The sequence below is a fragment of the Lampetra planeri genome, chromosome 29, assembly GCF_965212315.1.
Source record: "Lampetra planeri chromosome 29, kcLamPlan1.2.h2, whole genome shotgun sequence".
Classification (NCBI taxonomy): domain Eukaryota; kingdom Metazoa; phylum Chordata; class Hyperoartia; order Petromyzontiformes; family Petromyzontidae; genus Lampetra; species Lampetra planeri.
In genome coordinates, this window is record NC_136135.1 from 6355852 (window position 1) to 6383400 (window position 27549).

Below are 27549 nucleotides of genomic sequence, written 5' to 3' on the forward strand. Positions count from 1 at the left end.
CCTGCGTTTACTCACGCGTTCTGCCGTGTCCTGCACATGCGCACGCTTGGCACAATGTTAATCCTCAAGATAACCGTCCTTTAATAATCTGACAGCTGCTCGGGACGGCCGTGCTATACATTCTGTGGCACCAAAGATTAGTGCTGTACGTTAATTTAATTATTTTCACGTCGCAGCTTTACCATGATATACTGACTCAACTGGCGTGGGCCTTGCAGCCAATTGCACACAATCACTGAAATCCCCGTGCGCCGCTCAGAACAGCCAAACGCTTTTGACTGGCACGGGGCGACTCTTCATTTGCCGTTGATTTCTGCGACGCTGGGGTAGAACAGCGAGTGTAAGGGTCATGTTTCGTAAAAGTTCTAGCTCTTTATATATGTAACTATTCTTGTAGGCGTACTTTCTAATTTTGTACGTAGCTTCCTGAAATGTATCACATCTGCTGGCACCCTTGTTTACCCTGTGCTATGCTTGAATATTAAAATTGTTTTGATGGCAACAATGGAGAGTGAAACGACAAACTAGTGAACCTGACATATATCTTGTTTGTCTATTTGTCCTGTACTGTCCGTGTTACGAAGCTTGAATTTGTCTGACTTGTTATACCGTATACATATGTCAATCCACTGCTGGATGAGGGCCTTCCCATGCCGTACAAGCCCGTGGGGGTTATTTGACCACAGATTTCCACGCTGGTCAGTGCGGGTTGTCGAAGGTGGGGAGCATAGGAACATAGTGCAACAATAATGGACTTCGGTGCACCGCCGTCTGCTGCCCACCACAGCCGATGCTAATCTGTTTTGAATGCTGGTCACCCATCCCAGCACACCGTGCAGGCTCAACCCTGCTTAGTTTCCGAGATGTGATGTGAGCGGCACATTCCGGGTGATTTTTTTAAAATGCGTATCGTTCTGTCCGTCTCTGCTCCGTGCCCTATATTAACCTGCTCTCTGTCACAGGTTTGTGGCGTATCTGTTTGCCTCCCTTTGTTTGACCATGTGTCTGTGCGTCTGTCTGGCTCCAACAGTGCGTGCCCATTGATCTGTTGTGGCCGGATGTGCAAGTCATTTCAGCGCTTTGTTGCACAGGGTCACATGCGGCAGCAAATAGTGTGCGCTGCGTGTTCAAGGTATAGAGAATGTGAAGGGAATCACGACTTAGCCACTGGTCACGTTGGATTGTACAATGCGGCATGCAGGAATACTACGTTGCAGCTTAGGATGGTGTCTTTATCATTGCTAATGATTGTTCCATTTCTTTTCAACAAGTACCCTGGTGGTCACACCATTATGCGTTAGCATTTCTTTGGGCTGCCTTTCTATTCCTGATTAAATCTATTTGAGTGATAATGTGTTCTAACCAAGGTATTGTGATTATTTTGCTTTTAAATGATGGTTGACGGGTGTATAATACGTGTTTATTTTCTTATCCATGTTTGTCTTCTTGTGTCCATGGTGACCAGGCTTATTAAATTTTTTATTTGGCTCACAAAATTAATTATGCGTTGGAATGATTGACCTGACCCAATGACTGCACTAAAGAACAACATTATCATAAATCAGTGTTTGCAATTAGTGCAGTGTTAGTCAAAGGTCTGCCTTTGACCAAATCACCTGCGATGTGCCCGTCCTCATCAGATCTCTCAAGCTAAGCAGGTTTGAGCCTGGATATGTGCTTTGATGGGTGACCACCATTCACAGTATAAATATATAACCAGACGACACACTTTTTCACGTTTGTCTCTCCATATAAAAAGTAAAAGTGTTCTTTTATTTATGGATCCTTTTAGCCGCACAGGCTTTCTGGGAGTGATTTTATTCAGCAGCATTGGTTCAGCACAAGCAAATTCTGGACCGGTTTCAACAGGAAGTGTCTCATCAGCAGAGTCAGGCTTGCTCGAACCAACGCTGGTGACCAGCGTGGCGAAGTATAGTCAAATAACCCACACGCCGTGGGGCGGCCCGCATCTGACGGCGGATTTGCATGTATTTCAAGTGTGAAAAAAAAACACAGCACAGGCAGCGATGGCAAAACACGCTTACAGTTCTCGCCAAGCCAGAGCCCGATGCAAAGAAGCTGGTGACAGAGGCCTGTGCCATGAGCCAGGTTGCATCCAGGGCTGTTCAGGAGCCAATGCAGATAACTCCGTCAAGGGAGGCAGGCGATGCAGTGTCACGAGGGACGGAGCTTCCACCGATTATGGTAAAATCTGAACATGAAATCGGCGGCTCAAAGATGATTTTTTTTCTCTTTTTCATTTAAAATCTTTTCTTCTGGGCTGCGCACAGCTCGCCGCGCTGTCTGTGCCACTTCCGATGACGGGGAAAAAATGTATTCGCTGTGAAACTGGCTCGCACAAGATGTCTACGAAAATACAGTACTGTACCTGTTAAATTTTGATTGATGAAAACGCGGTAAAAGCTTGTTTGTATTCAGTTGCAACACACTGTGTGATTGAAGCTCGGTGAACGTGTTTATTGATGGTTTTGTTTTGGTGAATGTTTATCCGTTTGGCTTGCAGGCATTTTGATTAGCTAAGTGTAATACAGCATATGATGAAATTACTTGGAATGTGCCCATTCTTGACAGATTATAGAAGCCCAGCAGGCGTGAGCCTGGATAGTGTTTTCACAACAAGTTGTTATAGGCTTTGTTATGGGCAGCAGAGGACAGTGGAGAAACACTGTTGTACTGTACTTCAAAGCTTCCATATAATGCTCCCCACATTCACCAACCCGCACCATTCAGTGTGTGGTGAAGTATGGTCAAATAACTCCTGCAGCCCACATGCCGTGAGGAGGTTTATTTTCTGGCAGTGGCTTGACAAAAGTCTGCACATTTGCATGTTAGATGCCCTCTAATCATGTTACTTGTGGCTTTGTTGACTGAATATTTATATGTTTGGTTTGCTGGCATTTTAAGTAGGTAAGTGTCGGTTTAACACGTCGGCTTTCGCGACCAATATTCATAATAAAGTTTTTGGGTTAGATCGCGTTATTTATAAATGTGTCGTAACCCTCCACCACCCGACACGGCCAATCAGCAAAAAAAGTGTCACGTTGACAAAAGACAAATAGTTCACTACTTTAGCCCACCGGTGTGTTGAAGAGTGAAACCACAACATTTTCAATTTTTGAGTAGTACGACGTTTCGCTGGTAATTACATCCAGCATCATCGAGCAATTCGCCAGAATGGTGAGGCTCTGCTCTGGCTCCCGGTCTTAAATAGAGCAGCAGCAGGTAAGTGTGAATGCACTGTTCTCTTGAGCTTTGGCGGCCCACATTGAAACCGCATGTTTTATATATAATATATTTAGTAATAATCATCATGATCGTTGTAATTTATCTAAAGCTGCATTGGTTGGAGCTCTGTTTGCGCATAGTCACTTGAAGATGTTTTCTTGTTCATGTTTTTGTTTTTTGTTTGTTACGGTTGCCCCCGATTCAAGAGCCGAATGGCTCACATGGCTCTACCAAATAAATGAAAACTGAAACTGAAACGTGACTGCCGTTGTGCGCGATAAGACACCACCTCCAGCGCCCACATTGGGCACCCGCAGCGTTTGCTTCAATGCCCCCTGGGCAAGCCCCAGCTATGTCGAGACTGTGAGCAGTTTACATAACACATTCAAAAATAAAGCACTGAGTCGCTGTGAAGGAACAGACGCAGGCAATGGCAGCGATAATGATGGTGTTGGGCATGATTGAGAGGTTTTCTTTTTTATCTTGGCGTGCCGCTGTTAGAGAGAGTGGAATTGTGAGACGCGGGAGTGTATCCCGCAGAGGGTTCCATGCCTATCGCGTGACTTGCTATCGGTCCGTGGGCTGTGGGTGGGACGAGGTGTGAGCAGTGCCGCTTTAAAACGTCTCTGCCAAGTGCGTACCCTCTGGGGAAGAAACGTCATTAATGCTGATAAGCGACTGCACGGATAGATACGAGGGAGCTACAAACGCTTGGCTTTTGTAACAGTGGCCATTGATTTAATGAGTGACCTATCCCTACTTCGCAATCTACACTGATGGCACTGACTTGAGTTCTAGGGGGCTGTTTGGAGATTGCTGCGCTCAGGTTCATGGGCACACCGAGCAAATTCCTCGTGCTCAGTCAGCCAAACGAAAGCAGCTCTAAAACCACCAGTTCAGCAACAGCTGTCTACCCTAATTCAGCACAGTACGTTACAATACAGTATAACCAAAGGGCGCCACGGTGGCGAGATATTCACTGCCTCGCTTTGTGTACAGGAGGTCGTGTGTTCGATCGTGACCCTGACGCCTGCTGTATATTTGGAGTTTGCGTGTTCTCCCCTTGGTCGCGTGGATTTTTCTCCAAGCCCCCTGGGTTTTCCCTCCACATTTAGAATCAACATGCGTTTAGAGTAATTGGCTGCAATATATTTCCACATGATAAGCCACTTTTTGTTGAGCTATCATTTGCAGCCAGGTTGCTTCTGAAAAAGAGCTGTATAGCTCAGTGGGCCTTTCCTGGCAAAATACAAAATATTTTTGTTTATAGATATATAGTTATGGGTAATGTAAAAACAATCTTGATATGCATGGCCATTCTTGAAGCTGCCCTATTTTTTTATTATGAATTTGGTGTTTTCAACTTAAAATTTATGACAATTGTGCTGTTAGCACCGTGCAGCGAAACAAATAATCCATTTGGAAATTGCGCAGAGCAGGTTTTGGCTCTTTTATCTGGCAACAAAACTGACACCTTTTTTACAAGGAGTCATGTTTGCATTGACCACAATACCTGCGATCGGAATGCAAAAAAAAACACAACTCTGATAATGTATGCACTGTCCTTAAAATTGATTGGTCCACACCCGAGACAGCTTTCCTTAGAGCCTAGTATCACATGGTGTTGGACCAGATAACGCCAAGAGGCGCACAACTCAAAGATAATGCACCATCAGAGTATGAGAGCTCGATGTAAGCATTTACACCATTTGAACCTCCTTTGCCAGTAGCAAAATATGATTTAAAAATGTGTACCCTTTTATCTGGCAACAAAACTGACACCTTTTTTTACAAGGAGTCATGTTTGCATTGACCACAATACCTGCGGTCGGAATGCAAAAAAAACACCTTTTCCAGTAGCAAAATATAATTTAAAAAAAGGTGCAATTTTGTTGCCAGATAAAAGGGTAATTTTTTTTAAAATCATATTTTGCTACTGGCAAAGGAGGTTCCAATGGTGAGGTTTTGGCTCGTTCGTCACGGAGAGCACGTGGACAATATTTTTGACGGAACTTCTCTTTATAAAATCCTTATCTTTTACACCGTCGCGGGTTTCACTTCTCCATCCGCATAGTGTTATGAGATTGTTATTTGACAGTCAAACCGATATAAAAAAAAATTGTATTTGTTTCCGAGGTTGGAATATGTCCAAATTGTGTTCAACATCACATTTTACGCAATGGGTAATTTGCGTGCACTCATTGGTGACCGGGTTGGGACCGTCAATCCGTTCCATACGAGAGCCAAGTTTAATCACGGCCCGTTGCATCCCAGATTTGAACCCTGCGTCTCGGTGGTGCGGGCTCAGTCCTCCGACCTTCAAGCAGCCAGGCCACCTTAGAACCGCTCTGCTGGACACATTAACACACGCAGCCTCTTGCTCATGCTTGTATGCCACACTGCAGGTATGTAGATATGTATGTTGAACTTCTTTCGCACCATACGTAGCCAACCGCGCTTATCGGAGGTGTGGGGGGGAAGGACAACAAATTAAACAGAGCGGTTCTCAAGAAATTAGTTTTTAATTTCGATGATTTAAAACTGCATAGCTCCCAGTGGCTACCTAATATCGGAAGGAAGAGCGTTCCAGACGGCCGCAGAATGCGTCTGAAAGTGCACGATGCGGTTACCGCCATTGTTGGATGGTTAGCCAAAAGCCGCTGTGAGGTTGACTGGGGTTTGCGTGATGGCTTGTGCTGCTTGACACGCAGTTTCCCACGTGTTTTGTTTTACTCGATATATATTTTTTCTTTTGGTTCATTACATTTATTTAAATGCAAGAATGCCATTTAAGGAGATGAATCATCGCACTATATTCGCCAGATTGAAAAAAAATGCACCAGAAATTCAGACAAACACCCAAAGGAATAATAAAACGAAACCTTTGTGCGGGTAAACACGACGCAGGTAAATGTACAGCAAAATAATCACGCAGGCTGTGAGAATAGTAGTACAGAATTATGGTACCAATGTGAATACAGTGCTGACATTGCGTTGGCGTGCATAACAAAGGTGGCCAGGAGTCTCAACACGGTTACAACATTACCTGTACAGTATGTCGCTTGTAAAAAAAAATAATGTTAAAATAAATATGTATGAGTTTGTGTATATTCCTGGTCACATTCTGAAATCCCGTTGGCGTCCCGAGTTATCGAGTGGCATGTATGTTCCAAGTGGTATGCAGACCACGTGGCATGTAGATTGAGTGGCGTGTAGATTGAGTGCCATGCAGATTAAACGTGCGTTGGCTTTATTTAGCTGCTGTAAATTCCCACGTGATAAGCCGCTTGGTGAAGCTATCATTCTTGGCCAGGTCGCTTCTGAAAAATAACTAAAACCTCAGTGGACTTTACCTGGTAAAATCAAAAGAGCCTAATATTTATTTATTCAGTGATTTTCTCAACTTTCCTATACTTGGCATTGCAATTTTTTTTGTATTGTTTGTTGGAAGTTTATGACTCTCGCCTACTGAGCATCTGTGAAAAGCGAGCTTTATAGCTCATAGGATTTCTCCAGGATAAATAAAGATTCTGATTCTGAGAAACTGAGTGTAGTTGTTACTTGCCTGTTCAGGTGGCAATTAATGATTTTATTTCGGATCATAGTTGGTATGTTTTTATTTAGATACTTTTACTATTCCGTGTGTACAGTATACAGTGCTTGACGTTAGTACATTGATTATTTACTTTGTGTGTGCCACTGATGATTCTGTCCCACTGATGATGTACGTCACCGCACTCGTCGATTTAACAGCGATTAGCTCGGTTGGCTACGTGCATGCAGCTCAATGTACAAGGAGCACGTGCTGTGGCTGCATTTGCGGTATAAATCCAAGCCGTTGCTATTACTAAAACCATGTTCCGGGAACAGTTTCTGCCTGATTATAATAAACTACAAGCAGGCTTTGAATTCCCTACGCGAGCTGCGTGTGCTGTCATGCCATGCCTACTAGAGGGGTGGAATTAATTGCTTCCGGTTTACATTGGAGCAATTTAACACTGAATTTTGCACTTGTGCTCAGAGATCCAGTGTTGAACAACACCAATTATCACGCCTTGGCATCACACGATGTCATTTGAGGCTAAATAGCCCCGTTATTTCCATTTGTATTTAACGCTACGTTGCTTGCGTGGTTCGTCTCGCAACAAGTTGAGTGTGTCCACGTGTGTGTCCCCTCGGTTTCTTGCGGTCACGGGGTAATGACAGGGGAATTATCAAAGGAAGAGACGAGGGGCCACAGGGGCTAATGACAGGTTAATGGACAGACAGGGCAACGATCTGGGGTCTACGAGAAGGATCGAGAATAGGGGCTGGGATCGAGAGCCGTTGAGAGGGTTCGAGAGTAGGGGGCGAGGTCAAGGGTTGGCCACGCTGGGGATAAAAGGGGTCAAGAGGAGAGGCTCGAGGCTGCTGTGGGAGTTGGGGTCTTCGCCTGTCAAGTGAACGTGTCTTCAATAAAGAATCATCAAAAGAGCAGTGTCTCCTGGAGTCGTTACACACCTTGAGAAGAACTCCTCTTGTTCGCGGTGATTTGGGGACCATATTGTGGATCCTTATACCCGTGGGGTTATCCGCGGTTTTACTCCTCTTATCCGAACGTGTGATTGTTGAGTTGATGCATATATCCTGACCCTATGGATTGATGCTTCCTTCCACCTCTCGTGGATTCTGTGTGATGATTTAAAATACACTTATTGACATAAGTATTGACATCAATACACACACAGATATCTGTGTGTGTATTTGCGTGAAGGGGGGCCACAGTGTAGTGATTTTCACGCTGCGCTACGAACCTGGTGACCACAGTTCTATCCCTGCGTGTGTGCCTGAAGCTCGTGGAAGCAGTATCTGATTCAGTCCTGCTTCTCCACCGGTTGACTCCGTTTGAAATGAGTACCTGCTGCGGTGTTTAACCATTTGCACTGGGGGGCAAAGGCAGAGGACCGTGGGTCTGGCCACACCACCTTCTCATGACCTTAATAGGTGCTCTCCAAAAAGCCGTTCTGTCAGCAGCATTTATGGCTATTCACGCGATGTTTTATTTTTTTTGTTTTAAGTTAATCCCAAGCAAATAATATGCACGTTAATTCCCAAGGCTTGCGCAGGAGTACTTACATTGAGGTCGCCGTGACATTTCTGTTCCGGCCCCATGCCTCCCTAAGCCTGTTCTATTGGAAGGTGCTGAATGTAGGGGGGGGGGGGGGAGAAAAAAAATAAACTAATAAAGTCTTCCTTTATTCATACACTGCAGCGTCACAGAGAGCACTGCGAGTTGTGGTTAGAAGGTTTGAAGCCGCGACAGTGGAGTTAACGGTTTCGCGCCCTGGACTTGCAATCCAGAGGTCGCCGGTTCAAACCTTCCCGGCGCACGGCGGTCGAAACAACAGCACGAATTTCTTACATCTCTCCCACCTGCCTCTCTGCCCGCCCAGCAGTACGCTGAGAATGCGTTACGCCCGGACAGTCGGCCGGCGGGTCACGTGTAGTGGGGTCAAGTCGGAATCTTTATCAGAATCTTTGTTTATCCTTGGGGTAATCCGATGAGCTATGAAGCTCTTTTTCGCAGATGTCCAAAGTGTGTGCGTGCTCCCACCTCTTGCAAAGCATCTCGGCAGCGTGGAAGAGTTGCCCAAAATGCCTTCCAGAGAGGCTCTCTCGGGCTCTTTCTCATGGAGGCCCCTTCTGCAAGCAGTGGCCTGAGTGAGTAATTGTGAGGCCGCACCTTTTCATTTCAGTACCAGCACCGCAAATGCCAATGCACTTTGCTGATGATATAATTTCCTCGATGTTGAGATTCAAAATGAAGCCTGGCGTTCAATGCAGAATTCCATGGCTGATACTGCAGGCCTGTGGCACCGTATGTATGCGTGTACGTTGATCTTCTTTTGCACCGTACGTAGCCCACCGTGATAATCGGAGGTGCACCACCTGATATCCATTAGATCACACTGGTCTGGCTGATTTTTTGGTTTGATGATTTTGGCTCTAATCCTGAGGTTGTGAATTCAGTTTTTTTTCCACCAACAGCATGTGTTTTTGATTCTTATTGCCAGCTGCTGAAGACCCAATGATCGCTTGCACCATTGTACAACCAGCAAGATAAATTGCCTTTAAATGAGTCTGTCTTGGAGGAGTAGAGCCGCTGTCCTGCAGGAGTAGACGAGTTAATGTGCAAGAGTTTGATGGATTGTGACATCACACGACTTAAGTATGGCAACGTCGCGGGGAGGAAGATATCCAGTAGTGGCTATGCGATGGCTGATTATGATAACGATGACTCGGATCGTTTGCATGTACTGTATGGAAATGTATTATATTCACGATGCACGTGAGATTGAGGATGCATGGACAGAGGCTTTACAAGTAGCACCACGCTGGTCCGTAAGCTCTTGTAGACCTTTGCCCTTCTCCCTTTGGTTTATGGCTGACTCGTGATGAATGGAAATGATAATTCGAGGTGGGTCGGTTTATGCTTGCATCACGGCTGGGGATTTGGTGGAATTTGGCCAATCGGCTGAACATTTTTTTTGAGCACGGATTGAGATGCATGGAGCTAATTAAAATCTCGCCAGACGGAATAGTTTGTTGCAATTAATGGGGGATTAAACGGTTCACATCCGCAGTTATTTGATTAATAGTTGCGATTCAGAGGCTGCGATTTAATTCAAGATGAAAAACTAAAAATGTTTAATGGTAGCGTCCCCTACTGGCTAAAGGGTGACGTAAAAGCATGACATACAACGTATATCGATCCTATGGTGATCGCTTCCTACACACGTGAATCATTGCAGTCATTCCTGAGCTTAGGAATTAATATTAATAATAGTTGTTTTATATATTTTATAATTTAAGCAAATATTGCGTACAACACTGCGCAATCCGCAAACACGGAGGCAGCCATGTGGTTAGCTGCTGCCAACGATTTTCCAAGCTCTGCAGTCGTCTGTCTATTAAGGTGTTTTCAGCCAAATAATGAGTGTATATACCTCTGGGAGGATACTGGCGCACCCGGAGAAAACCCACAGGTGTGAGAGGGTGCAACACTCTATCCCGCACATGAAGTGACAGATGTTATTAGTGTAATATCGTTGAGGACTCTTGGACGCCGGGGTTGGAGGCACACGTATTTATTCCGCGTCAGTTGGCACAATCACGGACATACAACACTGGAGGGGGTATCGGCCCCCTCACCCGGCTAGCTGGGGATACACTTGCTAGCTATGCCTGACCTACCTCCTAGTCCTCCACTAACGGGCTAGGGGAGGCTATCTGGCCCGACACTGGTAAGTCGGGCTTACGGTACCCGGAGTCCCAGACCAGCTCTGATAAGAGCACCGGCTCTGGCTCTCGGGACCACGCCGCTGGCTCGGTCCTGTGCGGCCCTGATAAGGGCGGCGATCCAGGGGAGTCCAGGGCCCTATCTGGACGATCTTCGGTCTTCACTGGTTTAGCTTAACATATCTCCCCGAGCCCTCCGGCTCATCCCCTTTTATACCAAACCCCCCGCTGAGGGGTGGGGCCCCGGGGGATCCCAGCTCCGAGTCAGCCCCCCAGGCTGCCCGATGCGGACGTCGCTGGGAGCACCTGCCCGTGCACCGACATAGCCACGCCCACTGTGTTTCTTTCCCATCTGATCCCATTGTATACAGCCCCTCCGTGACACCCCTACATTAGTACACGCTTTGTTTTACCGCATGTTCCTGGCGAGCTAGGCACCTTGATGCTCACGGGAAGGGAGCCTTCACAACATTTTGTGCGATCCACCAACTCTCGCCTGGCTCTGGCCTGGCTCGTTGGGTGAACCGATACATCGCTGCACTTGTAACGGTTATACCACTGGCTCTCGCTGCTGAGAAAAAATAACCATAATCCGTAGAGCGGGAAGTATGTGACTCTTTCAGGTTACACGGTAATGCATCTCGGAAAGTAAAAACTATTTTTAATGCTCGCTCCGATTAGTATTGTGAATGTTTAATGACCTTCAGCTTGTTACATGAATAAGCATTCGCCGAGTAAGCATGATGAATTCAATCCTGCTACATGATCCCGCAAAACAAGGAAATGAACACAAACATCTGCGGCTAGAAAATAGACATCCGTAGCACAAAAACCAGAGTTGCATTTGCTAATTTGGCGTGTATATTATGTTCAGTACGTATGATTTATCTTAAGTAGTTTTATTCCTCTTCTTGGTTCTTTCGGTGAGGACGGCTGCTTGCGTTGTGGCAGAAACGTCGTGAGAATAATTTTATTAGGTTTTATTTTTATTATTTTATTATTTCCCTTCTACGTGACTTTACCGAAAGAACCAAGAAGATGAATCCCTGCAGTCACGAAAGCTTTAAATCGAAATTTAGTTTTATTCCAAAACGCGTTTAAGGACTTGGACACAACCGGCCACTTTTACCATGGCAGCCACAATTAAAAGGTTAAAGGTGCAGCCCTGCAATTTCCTGCTCACCCCGCTGCTGGTGGAATGGTCGCTCCACCAGTGAGCTCCAGACAGCAACTCTCTGGGGCACGTGGTCGTCTGCTTTTCCACGCTGGCTAAGCATCTTGGAAGAGGTGAGAATACCCACACTTTACCCCACTGCCACATGCGACCTCTACCGGTCGACTACGGTGGTGTGTACCCATTTATACTGCTGGGTGGGGGGGGGTTTAAGAAACCTGGCCGTTGTTTTCACCGCCCTGCCGGGAGATAGGACCGGTGACGTATGGATTGCAGGCGTACCCTGACACCACTGCCTTAATCCCCTTTGCCACACTATAAGGACTAAAAAAATAAGACTATATCAGCTTCTGAAGTCAGTTTAACACACAGGCTTTCGCGACCAATATCATCCATAATAGAGGTTTTTGGGTTAGATCGCGTCAATATATAAATGTGTCGTTATAATCCGCCACCACCCAATCTGGCTGTCGCCTGATGAAGCTAGTTGTAATTACTGGCAAAACGTCGTATTCAGTTTGTAAATGTTGTGGCTTGGCTCTCCAACACACCGGTGTGCTGTACTAGTGATGAATTGGCACGTTCTGTTTACGTGACAACCCTTACTAGTTGGCTGTGTCGGGCGGGTGGTGGCGGGTTTTTACGACACGTTTATATATTTAGCTTCTGAAGTGTCATCCATGTGTCACTTGAACTTGGTGTTCTGGACTTGCCCGTCGTTGTACTCTACCCATATTCGCTCCATGTGCATTGAGTCATTGTTCATGAAATGCATTTGTTATAATTACCATGTTCTCTGAGTTATAAGACGCTCTCCAAACTTGTCCTCGGTGTCAATAAAGTTGACATCTGTTCTCACACAGGCGCAAGCCTGCTTTAAAATACGGGGGGGAAAGTGCGTCTTATATTTATTTTTTTAGTCGGTTGCTGAGCATGATTCCAGAAGGTATATAATGCAAAGCTGCTAACAGCAAAGAGCACTAATGAGGGTATCGCACTTGAGAATGAACACTTTGCTCGAATTGAGCAAGTTAAAGGAAGATGAGTAAAGAGCCCATCGATGGGAGTTCAAAAGTTGCGCAGGATGTACGTGTTGTTGAAGTTCTTTTGCACCGTACATAGCCATGGGTAAAGAAAGTGAATTGTCGTGTCCTACCATCTGGTAGTAGAACAAAAATATTTTTTTTGTCTGTTCCAGAGGCCAAGTATCAATGCACAATGCGTTGTAGTTGAACATTTTAAACGGATAAAAAAGCACATTGGTCAGACCATTTGCAAACATGTAATTTATTATGTTATTGAATATGTATTGCAATCCTTTTGACATCGTAAGAGTTGAGCGCTTTGCTTATTTGTTTCATCGGCCGCCTCATTTCAGTTGCTTCCCTGCGTCACCGCCGCTGTCGCCAATCCGTAAGATGAAACTGTTTATTGAGACGCATTGCCAGCCAGAGTTCAAGCAGTCGTCTCGACATGCATATCATCAGCCATGGTCAATCCACTCCTGGATGACGGCCTCCTCTAAGCCGCCACCACCTCCCACGATACCTCCGATGCAACAACCTCCCAGCACCTGCACACATCAATCTCATCGCTCCAATTCTTCGGTGGACGTTCTCGGCCACATTCCGTTCCTTAAGGGGCTGCCACTCCATTATTATTCTTGACCCCCGTCAATTGTCCCTTAGAGTGGACATGTCCCAAGCCCAATTAATTGTTTGGATGTTGTCATGAACCCGCACAACCTGTTGCACAACCTGCTACTTACACTTGAACCAAGGCCAGAGGCATCCTTGTTGTGCAACTACTCGCTCAGATGTGGACAAAGCGGTTGCAGATGACGAAGTTGCGCAGATGATCACTTGAGTTTGGACGCAATCTTTGTGTCCGCGAGAGTGGGAGCTCACCAATCTGGTGTTTCAGGAGATTGCGTGTCGGTTTAGGGTACTTCATTTATCGCTTCGCACGATGCAAGTTGCCGACCGTTTCCAGATTTCGAACCCAAGGAACAAGAGCCACAGATTCACTTCCAACAAGATTGGGGAGGGGTGTTGACGTGTAGCTTTCCTCCCGTTCCCTTTAATTACCAGAATGTGTGGTTACAAAGATAGAAAACACACAGCCACACGCACATTAGACGTATCACGGGGGGGGGAGGGAACTACAACACAAGCGGGAAGGCAACCACAACTGATGCCAAAGATTGGGCAAGCTCTCTGGCCCTGTGTTGGGATGTTTGACCAATGCCACTAATGCGTATGGGTGGAAACCGGAGCACCGGGAGAAATCCCAAGCTTTGCGAGGGGGGTAACACTGAATCCCCATACAGATGGAAATTCATCTACTTGCTGTATTGCCATACTCTGCTAAGCAAGGAGATTGTGACTTCGCAGACTGGTGGGTTTTGAGAGTCTCTTAAATTTGCGTGATTCACCAAACCTCACTGCCCACCGTGTTGTACTACAGACATGCAGCATACCCACCAGCAGCCCTGTCATTCTGGAAGCATCAAAGTGGCCAGAATGGTTTGGGTTCCTAAAATTTTCAAGACGTTGGAGGACCATCATCAATTGTTGACTCTCCTGGAGCAAATGAGTCGTTTTGAGAAATTGGGTCTCGTTTCTAAGGTTCAGAGATTGTTACTTTGGCCCAGTCAGACTTCGACCTCAGATTTATCTTTGTCACAGTTCTGGAATGTGGTGTATAACACTTGGAGTGGACCTTGTCACATTGTGTGACATTTTAGTTCATGTTTTTCTTTATTGTAGTAGCTGATATCTATAATAATAATTGACAAAAAGCACAATTTATCCAAGGGTCTCAGTGCGCCATACACGAAGTTAGGAATTATAAAGAATGCAAAGTCCAGAGTCCACTGGTCATACATGGGAAGTGTAGACCAGGTGAAACAGGTGAGTCTTTAGAGAAGACCTAAACAAGGTGAGTGACCTCGCCTGTCTGACCACAAGTGGTAGCGCTACATCGACATGGGCAATGATATCATCTAGCTCTGAACCAATTCCTCAACCACATTAATTCCATACACCCAGCCATCAAATTCACCATGGAGGTGGAAAAGGATGGTAAGCTACCATTTTTGGATTTTCTAATCGAAAAGAGACCAGATGACTCAATGGGACACTGTCTACAGGAAAGCAACTCATACGGATGCCTACCTAAAACCTGACTCCCACCACCATCCATCTCAGAAGAATTCCCTCATCAAAACTCTACACCATAGAGCTCGACGTATCTCCGACCATCATCACCTAGCCAGTGAACTGAAACACGTGCACCAAGCTCTCAAGATGAATGGATATTCGGACCACACAATCCGTAAAGCTATCACCCCAACCGTTGGGAAATAACCATCTGAGGATCCAATTAAAACCATAAACTTGCCATACATACCGGGGGTCACAAAAATATTTCCAAAATCTTGAGCAAACAAGATCCAGGCTCGATTTAACACAGTACATAAAATTTGTGATCTGATCCAATCTGTGAAGGATAGGATCCCTGACATGCAATACCCTGGCGTCTACAACCTAAGCTGTGTCTGCGGCAGTAGTTACATTGGGGAAACTAAGCGACATGTCTCGGACCGTGTTTGTGAACATCAGGCAGATTTGAAATACGGCAGGACCAACATCTTGGCCGTGGCTGATCATTGTTTTAATGCGGTGGGCTCACACGAAATTGATTTCTCTAAGACGAAGGGACTTTGTAAGCTCACTGGCTCTCAACAAAGATTTGTTCATGAAGCCATCCACATTTACAGACACAGACACAATTTCAACCGAGAGGATGGGTACAAACTCAGCAATCATTGGAACGATGTCGTCAACCAGTTTAAGTCATAACTGGCTGTGATGTTGTCATCCTGCCACCTTCCAATGTTAGTTTTTATTTTCCCCGTGGCTTCGGCTCTCCGATTTAACATTAACAGGTAAAAAAAAATGTTTACATCAACATAGCCACCTCCGCGCCCTCATTGTGGAGGTCGCCCTCCGATCTCACATTAACATCACTAGCCCCGCCCACGTCGTTTATGACCCTTGGGCTACACACATTTTAAACCTTTAAAACAGTCTGCTTCAGCAGCTTTCCCCTTCTTTCTTCCTCCTGATGACGATCGCTTGTGTTGTGATCGAAACGTCGTAGTTTTTTGTTTATTTCATCATCGATATCGATGAATGTCAAGTTTCCCGCCATGGGACAAGGGCTATTACGGGGGGAATTAAATTTATCCACTTCCGGGCCTAAAAGGAGTACAAAGCTTTAAAAGCAACAAAACTCAAGCTAATTATTAATGTCGCTAGAGAATTATCTGAATTGAATTTCAAAACATTTGCAGGTGATTCTCACGCAGAATGACGCGTCAATTGAGGACATTTTTATATCTACGTGACTTTACCGAAAGACCCAAAGAATATAACCCAAAGTTGTTAAATAAATATTAAAACGCAGGGCATGTTTTAAAGCGATGTGCACGGTTGGCTGCATACGGTGCGAAATAAGTTAATCATGCATACACACAAGCAGGGGTTTTGCTTTATACATACTTTGCGTCTGACAGTGCACTTGTTAACCCAAGAGGATGCGATGGGAAGAGGTGTATCATGACATTTTGGACTTCATATATGTTGCCAGAGTGCAGCATATTGTAGTGATGGTGGGAACACCGGGGTTATAGCGAGTCGATGTGTAAATAGTATCATCATCATCATCCATGATCAATTAAGTGCTGAATGAAGGCTAAAACAAGCCATCTTCCATCTCTCAAAATACACCTAGCACCAGCACATGTGCTTATTTCATCCCTCCTCCTCGGGTGACATCCTCTATGGCACGTTACCTCCTTTGGCCTCAACTCGATTGTTATTCTCAACCCATCAATCTTTCTCCTCTCCACTGACATCTCCTGTCCAAGCACACTTTTACGTTTCTTAATCGTTGACCAGACAACCGCGTCTTGGGTGAAGAGCGGACGACGCCCCACTCATCTACTCCGGTGGCGTCTGTCAGAGCAGTCGTGCACAGCTGAAGCCTGTATGTATGTTGAACTTCTTTTGCACCGTACGTAGCCAACCGTGCTAATCTGAGATGCGGTGGAACGACAACAAGCTAAACACAAAAAGCAGTTCTCAGGAAATAAGTTTTCAATCTAGATTTAAATGTGCATAGCTAAAGTGGCTTCCTAATATCGGCAAGAAGAGCGTTCCAGACGGCCGCAGAAGCGCATCTGAAAGCACGCGATGCCCATCTTTGTTTGATGGCGAGCCGAAAGCCGCTGCGAGGGATGACGAGTTCGCGTGATGGTTTATGCTCCTTGACGAGATCAGCAAGATACTGTGGTTCATTTATAGCAAGCACTTTGAGTGTAATGAGTGCGATAATGTAAAAGTGCTGTTGTTGGCCTGTGCCCACAAACAGCTTGTGCCCACAAACGGTCGTCATTAATCTGACTAAAGTTACTATGATGGACACAAAATTAACGAATAGTTGAACTCATGTCTTTAACCCACGTATGTCCTCGAGTCCACGCAATCCTCTATCCGTTTCCGAACAAATCGTATGAGAATAGTGAAATGAATCGCGTGTACACAATTCACATTAGTGGTGGGTGGAGAAGTGACTTGCAACAGTGGAAAGTTAAATGCCGTCCAAACAATATCCCCTTTGTGCCAAAGAGCAAGTGATTTGTGTCCCCGCTGTGACATAACCACAAGCTCTTAAGTCAATGCCTACAGCGACAACTTAACATTGCCCTATGATAAATATACTCCGTAAAATATGCATTGTATGTACAAGTGCTCATATCGTGTAATTGTATCTCTTGTGTAATTTAATTTCCAAGGACTACTAATTACGGCAATGAAATTGCCCACGATGTTATGACAACAGGCAGAGGCGTGCAAGGCGAAATGACAGCACACCAGCATGGGCACTTGTTAAACAAATTATGACCTTATTCTCCAGTTATACGATGAACTTTTCCCGTGAATTTTAGAGCTAAACATGAAGGTGCATCTTATTAATTCCAGGAGGTGTATGTGTCTGAGCAAATGTATATAACGTTATTGAGACTGGGCACAAGTTTGGAGTGCGTCTTACTTTCCGGAGCATCTTATTTTCAGGAGACTACAAGTCATGTCAACACGTGCTAAAAAAGAATGCGCCGTAGTACATCAGCTTGTTGCAAATAATTCATCATTGGCAATGAGCTGTCCACTGCTGGATGGAAATAACGTTCTTAGCCACCCCTGCTGGACATCTGTGAAGGAAAGCTTAATAGCTCATCGGATTCCTCCAGTATGAATAAATATTATGATTCTGAAATATGGGGACTTAAATGTGTTATGCTTGGCAATTATAATTTTTCTTGCAAACTACTTATTATTGTGCTTGCAAAGGACTTGATATTGGAAGCACATCCATAATGGGTTAAAAACATATACGGTTCTTGTCACGCAGCAGCCTGCCAGCATCGTCTGACCTTTGTGAAATGATCTAGTGTGCTTCTGTAAATGCCACTTTCTGACATAGTGTGTCTACGAACAACACAACGCACAGAGCAGTCTTCTTCATTCTTCTAGTGCAGTAGCAGGCAGCATACGCCAACGTGACGACGCTCAATTGCACTTTTTAGAACTTTTTTTTGGGGTACAGAATGTGCTGAAAAAAAACAATTGTGTACTGTGTAGTCACTGATTTCTAAAATTCTCCTTTGGACACACCGTTCCAGGCTTTTACCAAAAAGCAAGGAGACCGTGGTAGCCTGTTGTGGTTTGGCCAAGTCGTTGGAATCCCCTGACACAGTTGACAGCCGGTCACGCAGTGCGGCTTTCTGGTAAAGAGATCAAAAACAGATCCGCCGTGCAGCAGTTTACACCAAACAAATGGAACAAACAAAACTCATTTTGATCCATAATAGATTTCTGGGTCAGATCGCGTAAGTAACATGTATCATCTTAGAGCAGCTTTTAAACGGGACCGATGGTGCTTGTTCGACAATGGTTCACATTACAAAAGGCATTTAATCGCGGAATAATAAAGTTAACGTTGGTGCCGCTGACTGGCACCGCCTGTGAAAATGTACCGGACCACCCCGGCTGTCATCTTGGCCACCTTTGCTTGGCTGCTGCTGGGTTGACATGCAACAAGTCCAGCCCACTCTCTGCCAGCCTGCTGTTGGGCCGTGATTTGTTGTTCTTTGTTGTGCCTTGTTGCCAATTTTTAAATCCTTTATATTAAGTTCGCTTGCTTGCTTGCGTGCTTGCTTGCTTGCGTGCTTGCTTGCTTGCTTACGACCGTGCAAATCTTTCGGTCGTTTTTGAACCCACTTCCCGTGATCCAATCGAGCTGACATTTTCCACACAGACTCGTTGTGCGAGACAATTAATGTTCGTGAAAAAAAATTCCCAAAATTTTACACTGTTTAGGGAAAACAAATTAAATATTTAATAACCAATTGCTTAATACTGGCAGACAATCATCTGACCCATAGGTGGCAGCCATCTCAAGCCAGAGGACGAGAAGACTCTAGCCGCCACGCATATAAAGGATTTATAGTGACAAACTTTGTTTTTACGGGTTTACTTGTTTTCCTCTGTGTTACCGAATCGTGGGCTGCAATGGAACTGCAGTGAGAGAGGGACGAACGCCATGGAGTTTCCACTGACGACTTATCCGCACGGCTTTGTTTATTTCTCAAACATTTGCATAAGTGTTTGGCAGCCTGCACACACCGCTTTTCTGTCTGACGAGTTTCTCATCGTTTAGGGAAAGCAGTTAGAATTGGTTTATGGTATTGTCACCTTTCGGCAGTTGCCAAACGGTCCCAGCAGCGATCGGGGAACGCTGGTTCACATCAAGCTGCTGAAGCACAAACTTAACGAAATTATTCAACCATGTAAACCCATCTAGAATTGAAGCTTTCGTGACTGCAGGAATTACTATACTCATTGGTTTTTCGGTAAAGTCACGTATGTAGAAATAAAATAAAAGTAATATTTCCATTTTATTTCTACATGTAAGGCCCATTGAGCTATATAGCTCTGTTTCAGAAGTGACTGGCTACAAATGATAGTTCAACAAAGTGGCTTGTGACGTGGAAATTTCTCGCAGCCAAATACTCTAAATATGTCTCTAAATGTGGAGGGAAAAACCAAAGGACCCAGATAAAAATCCACGCGACCACAATAACAAAAAACTACGACGTTTCGATCGTGATTCGTGGTCACGATTTAACATTTGTTTTATCGATTACTCCTCCTTCGATGCTATTTCAGTGCTTTTAGCCAGGTGAGAACCCGCGAGACCAGGATACAGGGACTCCTCTACACGAACTTTCAGAGATACGAACAAACCTATCCGTATGTCCAGTTGCCTGTTCAGACCGAGAGTCGAAAGTTCAACCGCCACGCAATAGATGGCGGTGGTGACATCTACATCTGCAGAACGGGAAGAACCAGTGACATCTACAGGAGATTATACAACTTTCAAAGCCATTCCCCGTGTTTGGTGCACATGCTGTACAACACGTTTGGAATCGGCAGGAGTAAAGTTGGACTCACGAACAGACCTCTGGAAGCTAACTCGTTCCTGGAGAGAGTCTTAGGCTCCACCGAAAAGAAACCTCGCCACAGAAATGTTGACTGAGGGCATCGCTAAGATCCAGCCTGGGAGAGCAGCAGCTCCAACCTCGTCTCCCACCACTGCCTTGTACAGTAGAATGTACTCGTGAGTAAAGTAATAATGTTAATAATACATTTTTTATGTGTGATAAACTGTTAACCATCGGTGTTATTATTTGCACAATTACCGATACCCCAATGAAGCCCTTATGTATTGCGCATACGAAAGACAACGCTTTCGGTAACGCATTCCGATATATGAGCGCCGCGGTGGCTTAGAGATGTTAACTATCTCGCCTGGTATACAGGAGGTCGTGGATTCGATCCCGACCCTGACGCCTGCTGCAGCTGTATATTTGCAGTTTGCTTGTCTCTCCCTGTGGTCGCGTGGATTTTTCTCTGGGCCATCTGGATTTTCCCTCCACATTTAGAAACACGCGTTTTAGAGTATTTGGCTGCTCTACATTTCCACACGATTAGCCACCTCATTGAGCCACGTTGCTTCTGAAAAAGAGCTATATAGCCCAGTGGGCCTTACCTGGTAAAATAAAAAAACGTTTATCGTTTAGTTTATACAGCGCTGATTTGATTAGCGCTCCCTTCTCCAGGAACGCATCTTGAGCCGCTAAGCGAGGTCTGCCCTATTACAAAAGTTTTCAGCATAAGTAAAAATGTGATGTTCTATTTTCTTGTGGGCAGCCTTTGCAAGATAACTGAAGCAAAATGTGTGCATTTGCGTCTTGCTCATATCAGTGTGATTTTATTTGCTGCCTTAGATTGTGTTAATAATTAACGCCAGCGGCTGTTTGGACCCAAACCTCAGAGGCTAAAGGTTACACACCCTGAATCCAACACACTCGTAGTCATCGTTGGCGTGGTGTGAAGTATTCTTTAATGAGCAGTATACTCAGCGCGTGATTGGTTCATTTCTAAATTAGTAAAGCAAGCGCTGTAAGCGATCTCCAAAAATGGATCCTGTGTTGTTTGTTGTTGGCGGCCGTATGAGTGACGGGTAAGCCTTTTACGTTCATTTGATCGCCAAAATGAGCACTGTGATTTTTTTCGAAAAGGTTTAACTCATTCGGATAAATTATTGAGTCGAACGTCTTTTTCAATGTCACATTTTGTAGCTCCTTGTATAGTCAGAGGTCTTTTGTAAAGTGTGTAATTGTTACCTGCCTTTGGGCAAACCGGCAAGAATGTGCGAAATCTCGACAGAGCAGCTAAGCACGGTTGTGCCTGGGTCACGCTTTGATGGGCAACCACTCTGCATAACAGATGTTATAAGCTTGTGGGGTTAAATTTCGATTTAAAGCTTTCGTGACTGCAGGGATTCATCTTCTTGGTTCTTTCGGTAAAGTCACGTAGAATGGAAATAATAAAATAAAAAAAATAAAACATAATAAAATAATTCTCACGACGTTTCGGCCACAACGCAAGCAGCCGTCCTCAGGTGAAGATCAGGTCTGTCGGGGAGACAGCGTCTGAATGTCAGACGCTGTCTTTCCGACAGACCCGTTCTTCACCTGAATTGTGGGGTTACGTGATGGGCAGCAGAGGGCAGTGCTGTAAAACCCATTGTTGTACCGTTCTCCTGTGCTTCTACATATGTGGCTCTCCTTCACCGACCCGCAGTGACCGAGTCTGTGCTGATGTTTGGCCTAACAACGCCCGTGACCAGGGGTCGGCAAACCTGCAGGCTCCGGAGCCGCGTGCGGCGGTGGCTCATGACGGACTTGCTCGTGAAGTTATTTATTCACGACCGCCGTCTCGTATTCACCGCAGTGCATTGCGGCTCTTGAAATATTGAGTTTTTCTTTTTTCCGAATTCGACAAAATCAATGGCTGCTCTTGTTATTTTGGTTGCCGATTCCAGCAGTGGATTGCCACTGGGCTGTTACACGTATATTGGTGCCTTTTTGTGAATTGCATATGGGGTGTCGATCATGGTGTTCAGTACTAAAGTGTTGATTGGACAGGGATTTTGTTCTGCGTGGTTGAATCTTATGGCGATGCGAAAGATAGTGATTGCCAATAAAACTCTGAAATGTTCGGGTTGATCTTCGGCAGCAGGTAACGGAATCATTCGGGGAATAATCACACGCACCGTAGATGTTGGCGAATACCCAGAATTCTCTCAAATCTCGATACGACGTGCGTCACCAATGCCACGGTGGAAGGTTTAGAGGGCGTCGTCTTGTAGGATAAAGTCTTCACACAAGCAAGTGTGAGCACGTGCGCGTACAATGTAATTGTGTCAATCTAACCGACAGTGCTGTCTCTAAATGTGATTGTTTAACAAATTACGATGTGATTAAGGTTAGTCGTTAATGGCCGGCGGTTAACCAAACTTCACGCTCATCTGGTGAAGGGAGAACGTATTACATCTTGTCTCTCGCTGAGTACCCGGCTGGTTCGGCTGCGCCTGTCACATTTACAGCTCCTCGGGTCCACAATGCACTCAAGCCTCGTTCCCCACGACAAGGCCGTGCTGCGTTGAAGAGGGAATTCAATTGGCGCGTGTGGAGGTGCTGGGTGGATTATCACATTGCAGGATCGTGAAGAGGTGGTGGTAGTGGCTGCTTGGGTGGGGAGGCGCTTTATCCAGCAGTGGATTGACCATGGCTGATGATGATGGTGATACCTTGATGGACAACCTCATATTGCTTGCCAAATGGGCTGTCATCCACGGCGAGATCGACTTGTAATCAATGTAATGGTAGCATTGTCTACAATTCCTCAGGGCAAGCAAGGCATTGTATTTAACGCTGCCTTCCTAAATAAGCATGCACTTTCGCCTCCCAAGTGGGCATGTATAGCTTGACACAGAGTGTTAAACACTCTGGGTTAAAGATCTTAATGTATTTACGTGCCAACCGACCAAATCGCTCTGAATATGTTCCTGGATGCCATTATATCTCAGGCACTAGGCAACGGGTTGAGCCTGGATAGGTCTTGGCGGGTTGATTCAAGGGCTGCATGGTGTACAGGGTGTACACAAAGTCCCTTCGCAACACGGGACCGTACATTGAACTTCTTTTGCAACGTACGTAGCCGTCCTGCATTGCGCCCTCGCAATTCGGGAATATTTGATTCGGGCTTTTCGGCGGACGATGAATTGGGAGAGTGTCTGATGTTGATGTTGCTGCCCCTGAAGGCTAGACCTGACAAACATGTGGAGAAATACCAGGGGGAACTGTGACGGAGAATACTTTCACACTTAAGGTTGACAAATATCGACGAGCTCAAAATCATCAGTCCGTAACTGCATTTACAGTACGCAGCTATCCACTTGGAAGAATCCGTCAAGGGGAACTTTGGCACGAATCCAGCTGTGTGCTGAGAATGAGGAGGGCAACACGTGGAGCTTTGCGAATAGAGATGCTTTACCGTGTTTTTTTTCTCACGTAAAGGGACTTCGTGACCACTCTGTTATAACGCTTCGGCACTCGTGCAACCAATGTGATGTGCGTGGGAGGCCATCGAAGACCTCCTCCCCCCCCCCTATCATTGCCTTCCCCCCCACTCGTTGTTAATCCTTTGCAGCTTTGCAACTCCGTCTTGGTAAATTGGATTCCACTTACATATCATTGGCTGCTCCCCTGCTGCTTTGTGGGAAGTGGTGGGAGGCGGGGGGGCTCACTGCCTGGTAGGATCAGCCTTTGTGTTTAATTTGTGTGGTGGTGGTTGTTGTGGCTCCACCGGAACAGCCCCCCCCCCCCATTGCGCTCAGAAGCCCCATGCAACTGTAGCCCCCCCTGCTGGGAGCTTGCCGGCACCACGTGGGGCTGCCCGCGTCTGTAGAGCGGAGAGATAATTTAGTCAAAAGCACAGACCAGCAAGGACTCTGTTCCGTAGCTCCACACACAAATATCTAGACGCAAGAATATATATTTTTTATTTACGTAGCGGTACAGATGAGTCGGCGAGGTGGTTCGGTGTAAGAGTTCCACGGTTAACTTCCCCACAAAGTGGGAGGAATTTTATTGACCTCGGAGGGATGATGGGCTTAGTCAAACCTTCTGCTCAGAATTGGAAGGTTGCGAGGTCAAATCCTGGTTGGTGGGGCGGGGGGGTGGGTTGACTCAGCCCATCATTTCTCCGGGGTGGATACAATAAGTACCATTTTGTAGACAAGTCAACAGTGAGACTTGTCCCCAGTGTATACACGGGAAATAGGCACCACCTCGATGCTCATTTGACCAGGAAATCACTTGGATTGTGACAGAGAACAAATGAGTATCGCTTCTATTTGTGTTTTCCTATGAAACTCAACAGCAACACATCGAGTTTAGTGTGCTGTATTGCTTTTCGCGATGAATGGGGTCCCATAGATTATGTGGAGTGCTCTTGCCAATCATATCTGGCAACCCAGCGGGCATTTGTTTATAACAAGTCTGAATCTGATCATTGGTTTTTTACCCTTTTATCTAGCAACAAAACTGACACCTTTTTTTACAAGGAGTCATGTTTGCATTGACCACAATATCAGCGGTTGGAATGCAAACAAAAAACACAACTCTGATAATGTATGCACTGTCCTTGAAATTGATTTGTCCACACCCGAGACAGCTTTTCTTAGAGCCTAGTCTCACATGGTGTTGGATCAGATGACGCCAAAAGGCGCACAACTCTGAATCTGCTAACGGGACCCAGATTGTTGAATACGATCCAGAGTTTGCTTGCTTAAACAAAATGTTGCTTGCAAATATTCGTCTGGGAAACCCAGAGCTTGATGGAGATGCTTCTACTCTATTTCATTTTACCCATAATACTCCACAGCAATGTATGATGACGAGTTTTTGGTAACCTTTTAAATTTTAGTCGTCTTTTACTAATTCTCTTTGTCACTGATTCTCTCTGTGTTTAGTCGACTAAAACAGTCAAGAACTCTTAGTTATAAAATGTTAGTTCACTTTTGAAACCTTCCTAAATTAATTAATCCTTGTATATACATATATACATCTACAGTAAAGCCAATTAGTGTCGCATGTTTTGTCTTCTGCCGTTGGCTTCAGTCTCCAATGACGTTACTAAATGATCTCAGTATGCGGCTTCATTGACGTCTCGTTAATTTTAGTCTCATCAAAGCCAGTCACGCTTTACATCTTTGGTGGGTAGTCGTTGTGAACGTCATGCTTGACGATTTCCGTGCACTCGGAGCATTAGTTGATTAAATACAAAAACCACTCCATGGAAGAATACATGTGTGTCACTGATTCCGTTTACAAAATGAACACTGATGCGCTATAAGCCCCTACGCTGACCTGTAGGGGGAGGTCGCAGCATAGGGCTGTGCTCGATGCTGCCACAAGGCAGTCAGAAAATTTCCAAGCCACTCACCGTACAGTAGTCTGACTGTGGCCGTGCAAACCACACACACTGTGGACCGTATCGTGAACCGCTGTAGTTCTGCGATGCTCCTTCAACAGAGGAGGAATTGCAAAACTACGCAAACTCTCTCTTGAAGACCTCTCATACCTAGCAGACATTGGCATTTAGCTTCCTGCGCATACTGCGTCGTCGTATGCAAGGAGAGACGAGGCAGCCGGCGTTTGCTTGGTGTGAAGCCGACTCCTATCGAGTCGGGCCATTGCACACTTCGTCAAAGTTTTGATTCCATTTTTGGAAGGGCGGTTTTCTTTAGCATCTGAATGCGATGGCATCTCAAGGAGGCTTACGGAAGAGTGCGACATGCCTTGCGGAGAGCACCAAAGTGGGAGGTGTGTACCGTGCGCTTGTGACCAAATCACCCGGACTGCACCACTTCTTCTTCCTAGCGTTGTTCCCGCTGTGGCACAGGGTCCGCTTTTCGGCATTGTCTTCTCCATTTGGCTCGGTCCAGGGCATCTTCGGGGGATGCGTTGACCGTGTGCTTGTGACCAAATCGCCCGGACTGCGCCACATCTCGTCAGATCTCGTAGGCGAAGCAGGGTTGGACTTGGATGGTGCTTGAATGGGCAACCACGGTGCGTAAGAGATTGTTGCCGGGCTCCTGCTGAGATGTTAAATACCTCACTTGGTATGCATGAGGTCGTGGGTTCGATCCCGAGCCTGACGCCTGCTGTATATTTGGAGTTTGCATGTTCTCCCCATGGTCGCGTGGATTTTTCTTCGGGTCCTCTGGATATTCCCTCCACTTTTAGGAACGTGTGTTGAGAGTACAATACATTTCCACATGATAAGCCACTTCGTTGAGCTATCATTTGTGGCCAGGTCGCTTCTGAAAAAGAGCTATATAGCTCAGTGGGCCTTTTGTAAAATAGTTGTTTATTTTTTCAATTGGGTGGACAGTGGAGGCAGGTGTGGCAATATTCTATGGACCGTATTCGAACCTGCCACATCTCTGCTCCCCGCCTTCACCAACTTCCACTGACAAATATGGGGAAGTATGGCCCAATAAGCCCAGCACAGCGTGGGGAGGCACTCATCAAGCAATGGGTTGGCAAAAGGGCTGAACATTAATTTTGTGCGCGTGTTTTACACATTTGTCAACAGTATTGTATTTCAATGAATGATGCCAGTCGCTGTATATTTCTTCTTGTTTGTGCTTATGCATATGCACCGTATTGTTAATGTATTGTGTAGACTCCCACATTGAGCCATCTGTCTGTTGAGTCGTGTTTTTCACGCGGAGGATTTAACTTCGACCGTTTATTGGCGACAGGTTTTTCTTTTTAGAGACGCAACAGCAAAAAAGTCTTAATATATTTTTCTCTCGCGGCGGGCGCGTTTTTATTTTAATAAGCGTAACAACCCTGGGAGTTAACGAAAGGGTGCTTCTCACACGGAGAGGAAGTCCTTTGCTAAAACAAAAACAACTCGCCACTCATGTCTGTCTGTCTATCTGTGTGTGTGTTGTCATTGTTGCGCGCGCTGCCATTGGCTGCATCCTTGCCAGCACGACGGCTTCCCCTCCGCTCTCATTGGATGCCCGCCAGTGGTATGTTTTAGCGAGGGCGGCGTTTTGATTTTTAATTCTATTCCCTTGGCATCTTCCGAAAGTCATCATCGTCCTCATGTTAGCGCTCTGGACTGCTGGGAAGAGTGCTCGCTGTTTTGCATAATTTGGTTGTGTTTGGAGGTACGCTGGTCTTGCCATTTTAGAGGAACGGATGCTTGGAGACATGCGTCCTCTTCTAGAAGATGCCATCATCCAGCAGTGGATTGACCAGCGAAAATGTTTAGCGGAATTTTCTGCAGAGCAAACGC

At 45.6% G+C, this 27549-nt stretch overlaps 1 protein-coding gene across 5 annotated transcripts in view; it reads left to right on the plus strand.

Annotated features, from left to right (window-relative positions):
- LOC144728627 (protein Aster-B-like) overlaps positions 1–27549 on the plus strand; it is a 125956-nt gene that overhangs the window by 10069 nt on the left and 88338 nt on the right. Inside the window, exon 1 of one of the 5 annotated variants that reach the window (XM_078608184.1) lies at positions 16991–21349. The exons of 3 other annotated variants lie outside the window; for them this stretch is intronic. In XM_078608184.1, coding sequence (XP_078464310.1) covers positions 21306–21349 — 44 coding nt within the window. In that variant the 5' untranslated portion in view covers positions 16991–21305. Of the gene's footprint in view, positions 1–16990; positions 21350–27549 lie in introns of those variants that run through there. One more of the 5 variants, XM_078608185.1, reaches the window with a different exon arrangement.